This window comes from Elephas maximus, chromosome 11 (assembly GCF_024166365.1).
Source record: "Elephas maximus indicus isolate mEleMax1 chromosome 11, mEleMax1 primary haplotype, whole genome shotgun sequence".
NCBI classification, from domain to species: domain Eukaryota; kingdom Metazoa; phylum Chordata; class Mammalia; order Proboscidea; family Elephantidae; genus Elephas; species Elephas maximus.
Genome location: NC_064829.1, coordinates 62,809,090 through 62,815,089, shown reverse-complemented (window position 1 = coordinate 62,815,089; position 6,000 = coordinate 62,809,090). Strand labels below are relative to the sequence as shown.

The window sequence follows — 6,000 nt, the reverse complement described above, 5'->3', positions numbered from 1 at the left end:
ATCAAAGTCGGTATTTATCACCCAGCTAAACAACGTTAACAGTCAAATTATTGACTATAAATTCACATATATTTTGTTCATTAATTGGGAGTAAATGTAGGTAAAAAAATCACATAATGTGGGCGGTTAACCCTATTTGAAACGAATAACCGCAGTCACGTTGACAGTCCTCCACAAGCGACTCGGTACTCAACGGCCCACCGAGCCTTCCTTGCTCAGAGCTCCCTTGGGGATGTACGGGGCGGGGGGGGGGGGCACGGTAGGGGGGAGGCCGGAAGGGCGCGGCCGGGGGAGGAGCGGGGGCGGGTCCCCGAGGAGGCGGAGACAAGATGGCTGCCCAGGGTGCTTGGAGGACTTAAGAGGCGCGGCCGGGGCCACGCCCCGGGCAGGAGGGCCGCTCTGTGCGCGGCCGCTCTATGATGCTTGCGCGCGTCCCCCGCGCGCCGCGCTGCGGGCGGGGCGGGTCTCCGGGATTCCAAGGGCTCGGTTACGGAAGAAGCGCAGCGCCGGCTGGGGAGGGGGCTGGATGCGCGCGCACCCGGGGGGAGGCCGCTGCTGCCCGGAGCAGGAGGAGGGGGAGAGCGCGGCGGGCGGCAGCGGCGCTGGCGGCGACTCCGCCATAGAGCAGGGGGGCCAGGGCAGCGCGCTCGCCCCGTCCCCGGTGAGCGGCGTGCGCAGGGAAGGCGCTCGGGGCGGCGGCCGTGGCCGGGGGCGGTGGAAGCAGGCGGGCCGGGGCGGCGGCGTCTGTGGCCGTGGCCGGGGCCGTGGCCGTGGCCGGGGACGGGGCCGGGGCCGGGGCCGGGGCCGCGGCCGTCCCCCGAGCGGCGGCAGCGGCCTTGGCGGCGACGGCGGCAGCGGCGGCTGCGTCGGCAGCAGCGGTGGCGGCGGCGCCCCCCGGCGGGAGCCGGTCCCTTTCCCGTCGGGGAGCGCGGGGCCGGGGCCCAGGGGACCCCGGGCCACGGAGAGCGGGAAAAGGATGGACTGCCCGGCCCTCCCCCCCGGATGGAAGAAGGAGGAAGTGATCCGAAAATCTGGGCTCAGTGCCGGCAAGAGCGATGTCTACTACTTCAGGTACCGCCCCAGGGACGGGGAGGGGCCGCGGGGTCAGGCTGGGGTCAAGGGTCAAGAGCTGGTCGGGCTCGGGATAAGAGATTGAAGGGCAGGGGTCCGGTGATTGTGGCCCAAGCCCCGGGGTGACAGTTGAGCCCTGTGCAGTGACAGGTACAGTGTTTGAAAGGTGAGGGCCCAAAGGAGAGAGTCTTCGTTGAAGGTGTCAGAGGAGGGAAACTGGTTTGCCAAGAAAGGGTTATTCTGGCAGGGATAGTTTGTCCACTGAAGGGTTAAAAGAAGGTGTAATTCATCGAAACTATAAAACCCAGTCACTGTTGGCTTCTGTCCCAGCCTGTCCCAGATTCATCATCTAAGAGTGTTTAATCATACACATGTGGAAGAATTAGCTGTCTGCAGTAACAAGGTTTTGGTTACTTCGGGAGAGTCAGGAAAGTTTCCTGTGATGTAGTTATTTGGACTGCCTGAAGTTTCTTGGAACTCCCTTGTTGTTGCAGGACATACTCTCTTTTGAGAAACACTGTAGTAAGTTTAGACTTAATAACATGTGATCTCCTGACCTCCCCTCCCAAAAGTGTATTGTGTAGAGCGTGGTTGTTCCAAGAATCACCCATAATGATTCTAATATACATCTCTTGATATTCTACACATATTTTTAGGATATTTTCTCCACCTTTAGCTTTCAGTCACAATCCTTGTCTTTTAGCTCCTTCTGAGTTTTGTAACTTTGCGTACTTGAGGGTAGTTCCCCTCCTTCTCCAAGTCATTATTTACAGCTTCCCCCATTTAAACCTCTCAACTGGGGGCAATTTTGCACCTCCCCCCCCCAAGGACATTTGGCAGTGTCAGGGGACATTTTTGGTTGTCACAGCTGGGGAGAGGGTGACTGGCATCTAGTGGGTGGAGTCCAGGGATGCTGCTAAATTTCCTATAATACACAAGACAGAGCCCACAACAAAGAATTTTCTGGCCCAATATGTCACTAATGTCAAGATTGAGAAATCCTGGCCTAGATGATTCAAGATTTTTCATCTTAATGTGATCTTGCAATCCTGTGGTTATGCTCCCCATATTTTTAGTGTAGATGACCCAGTAAGCTCAGAAAGGTGTCTGGGGCTGTTGATGTCAGTGGAATTATATACAAATTCACTGAATTTTCTTAGAAACCAGCTATTTATAGAAGGGCATATAAGCATGTTCTATTCAGTGGCTGTGGAGGGTGTGTTTGTGGGTTGATTGAAGCATTTTTCAGGCCATATAGTTGAGTGTTGGAGCTGGTTGCTGTCAGCCATTTAGGAAGAAGGGTTTCAGTAATGTTATTAAGGAGTTCCTTTTTTTCTTCATCAAGTAGGTTAATGCATTGCCCTTGGAAAAATGTGTGTACGTACATGATATGATATTTATGAATTGACAACACACTTAAATAGAATTAAAAATTAAAAAATACACACATGTGTGTGTATATGTACACACACACACACACAAGGATATCATCACTGCTGCTGTAAAATGCAAATACGAACATATCCCTGATGGCTGCTCAAATATATGAGTAGTTTCAGTAAATTTGTTCAACCTTGTCAAGTGCAAAAAAAAAAGTGGTGTTGAAATAAAACTTATTTTTTCTCTTGATCCAAGACTAATCTTGAAATCTCAAATGATAAAATAGAAAACTTATTTTAAATAAATATATTAATTTGATTATCTTGTTTTGTATTTCCCCATCATTTAATGTTTAATTTACTTCAATAATAATGCTAAGAACGTTATTATGGAAAAAATGGCCACTCCTCTCAAGGCCCCTTAGTACTATTTATAATTGTTCACTTCTGTGTATTCTTTCATTAACAGCCCGTTTGGTGTTTTTTCTAAGGAGGCAGTATGCATAACCTGCCATGAACTATGGCTGATGTCTTGTAACAGGCAATTATATTTGAAAAGAACTTTCTGTATGTGAAGTTTTTGGAGAGTAGGTAACTAGTCTTTTGTCAGTAGAGCATCTTAAAGTCTGAATTCTCGCTCCCCGTGGCAGATCTCCTGGGATGTGGTTGGTCGGTTTTTGAGATAACGTACTTGTTCAAACTAACTTTTGGTTACTGCACAGCTTTTTTGTTGTTTTCCTTGCAGTAGCTGACACAGTTATTTTGGAAAGTCAAATTACTGTAGTACCCGTTCTGACTTGTTGCTTTGCATTTTTTTGGATGTGCTGTAAATCTTTTGATGTTAGCTTTTTTATACAAACTCAATGAATATAGTAGAAAAGCCAATATGATCAATTTAAAAGCAACTTTCTAAATAGATTTATCTTAAGGTGAATCACAACCAGTATAGTGATAGTTACTTACTAAAATTAGTTTTTTTATGAGGTACCGCTGTATAATTTTCTTTTTACTTGTCTATGCAAAATGGAAAGGACACACATGAGCAGATTTATGCCACGTGTATGATTCAGAACTGAAAGGAGTGTTATTTATTGTTTTTTATTGACCACCTAAAAGTGTTAGGTACTGTGCAGGATCTTATCATCTAACCTTGATTTCCTTCTACAAGATTATGTTCTAAGGCAGTAGGATACATGTGAGGAGTCCCTGAGTGGCACAAATGCCTAAGCACTCGGCTGTTAGTCTAGAGGTTGGCGTTTCCAACCCAAGTAGAGGCGCTTCTCAAGACAGGCCTGGCGATCTGCTTCTGAAAGGTCACAACTTGGAAACTCTTTGGAGAGTTCTACTCTGCACTCAGAGCCGTCACGAGTTGGCAGCTAGCAACAACAACCACAGGATTCATGTGAGGGCAGTGGTTGCTGAGTGGTAGAATTCTCGCCTTCCACGCAGGAGACTTGGGTTGATTCCTGGCCAGTGCACCTCATGCGTAGCCACCGCTTGTCTGTCAGTGTCAGTGGAGGCTTGCATGTTGCTGTGATGCTGAACAGATTTCAGCGGAGCTTCCAGACTAAGACAGACTAGAAGGAAAGGCCTGGAGATCTACTTCCAAATGTCACCCAGTGAAAACCCTATGGATCACAACAGTTCACTTCCATTTTGTATGGGGTTGCCATGAATATGGGGCTGATTTGACAGCAGCTAACAACAGGATACATGCAGCATGATGTGATACAGTAGTTAGGCTGACTTGTGACTTCAGCTTTCAGTGATTATTTTTCAATTTACGGTGTTACTGCTTTACATATCAGTGTCTCTATATACCATTCTGCCCTTAAAAAAACCAGTAGCTCACAAAACATCTGCCATATCTGTTAACAGGTGGGTTAAGAGTTAGCTTTCCCATTGGTAATGTGAACATCTGCACCCAGCTGTTCACACAGATTCTAATAATGCTAACCCCTGAATTAGCCTACCCCTAGGGAGATTTTTTTTTTTTTTTAGGGAGATTAATTTATACAAATCTGTGCCTGTTAACGTAGGGTGTGGCTGGCACTTATTAATTGGGCTGAAATTAAGCTCATGGAGAAAGCTCAAATTTTGGTAGAATGTTTTTGACTGCTTCCTGAATCTGCCAAGTTCTCATAGGAAGGCGTGCCTCTGATTGCGAGTTACGCAGTATAATTATGGCTTCTGTCAGAATTACTGATAGTATTGTGGCAGTTCATATATTATCATCCAAAGTGTCTTTTTAAAAAGGGTGTGGTTTGATAAGGCATTGGATCCATTTGTATAGTTTCTGAGAAAGTTCCTTGACCATCATTTAAACCCATTATTTGAACAGTCATTTTCTAATTGGTCTACTTAATGCTTGTCATTTCTGGTGTTTGGTTTCCTGCATAATACTTGTAGATAGATTTTTTTTTGAAATATGGTTGTCCTCTGCATAGGAACCTTTAGTAGCTATATCTTTTCTTGTTTATCAAGTCTAAATTTGTTCGGTTCTAGATTCTAGTTTATAACCTGCATTAAAAACAAGGGAGCCATGGTGAACTATTATAGTTGCTATCATAAAACATCCACTAGTTGGATATTGGAAGCAGACTAGTAAACATTTTTGACTTTTTATCAAAATTATGCATTTGCCCCTGAAATATCATATGTAGCTCTGAACTTTTCTCTGAAAAAAAGATAAAATGGAAGTCGAGAACAATTAAAATAACATACAGAGCAGGTGCATGAACAGAGACTAAAAATATTTTCTTGGTCTGGAAAGAAGAGAACTCAGAGGAAGTGTAATTGAGGTCTATAAAATCATGAGTGATACTGATAAAAGTAGGGGTCTCTAGGGAAAGCAGCAGGGCACAGGAGTTCAGAGCTCTGGGGTTGGTGTTCCATCTTACCAGTGGTGCAGCCTTGAGCACATCACTTAACTTCCCTGTGCTGTGGCTTCCCCATTTGTAAAATGGGTATGATTGCCCCTATAGCTCACAGGGGAGTCCCTGGATGGTCCAAACAGTTGACATGCTTAGTTACTGACCGAAAGTCTGACAGTTGTGTCGTACTCAGAGGTGCCTCGGAAGAAAAGCCTGGTCATCTACTTCCAAAGAGTCAGTCATTGAAAACCCTCCGGAGCATAGTTCTACTTTGACACACATGAGGTTGCCCTGAGTTGAAATCAACTAGACGACAGGTGGTTGTAACTTATTGTATTATACAGGTCGAATTCCAGAACAGTAGGATGAATATCTTGAAGCCTAAGATCAGTTTAGGATTAAGGGAAATAATTGTATGGGCTGAACATATAAATAGATTAAAAATGTAAAGGTATATACCATTTTTTACTAAAGGCTGGTGTGATGCTTTGAGGGGATGAGTTCTGAATCATAAAAATTTCAACCAAGCTCTTTTTTTTTTTTTTTTTGGCCTGGTAGGGAGGGAAGACTCTCCCACGTTGTAGCCTTTGTTGGAGAAAATTGGCTGAATGGACCAGGGTAGAGACCCATTATCACAGTTCTTATATATTTATGTTAAAATCTTCTTTGGCTTTCAA

General features: G+C 45.4%; 1 protein-coding gene across 1 annotated transcript in view; it reads left to right on the top strand.

Annotated features, from left to right (window-relative positions):
* The first annotated feature begins 347 nt into the window (after nucleotides 1-347).
* The window catches only part of MBD2 (methyl-CpG binding domain protein 2), a 62,241-nt gene continuing 56,588 nt past the window's right edge, over nucleotides 348-6,000 (top strand). Inside the window, exon 1 of the mRNA XM_049900353.1 lies at nucleotides 348-1,071. Coding sequence (XP_049756310.1) covers nucleotides 527-1,071 — 545 coding nt within the window. The 5' untranslated portion in view covers nucleotides 348-526. The remainder of the gene's footprint in view (nucleotides 1,072-6,000) is intronic.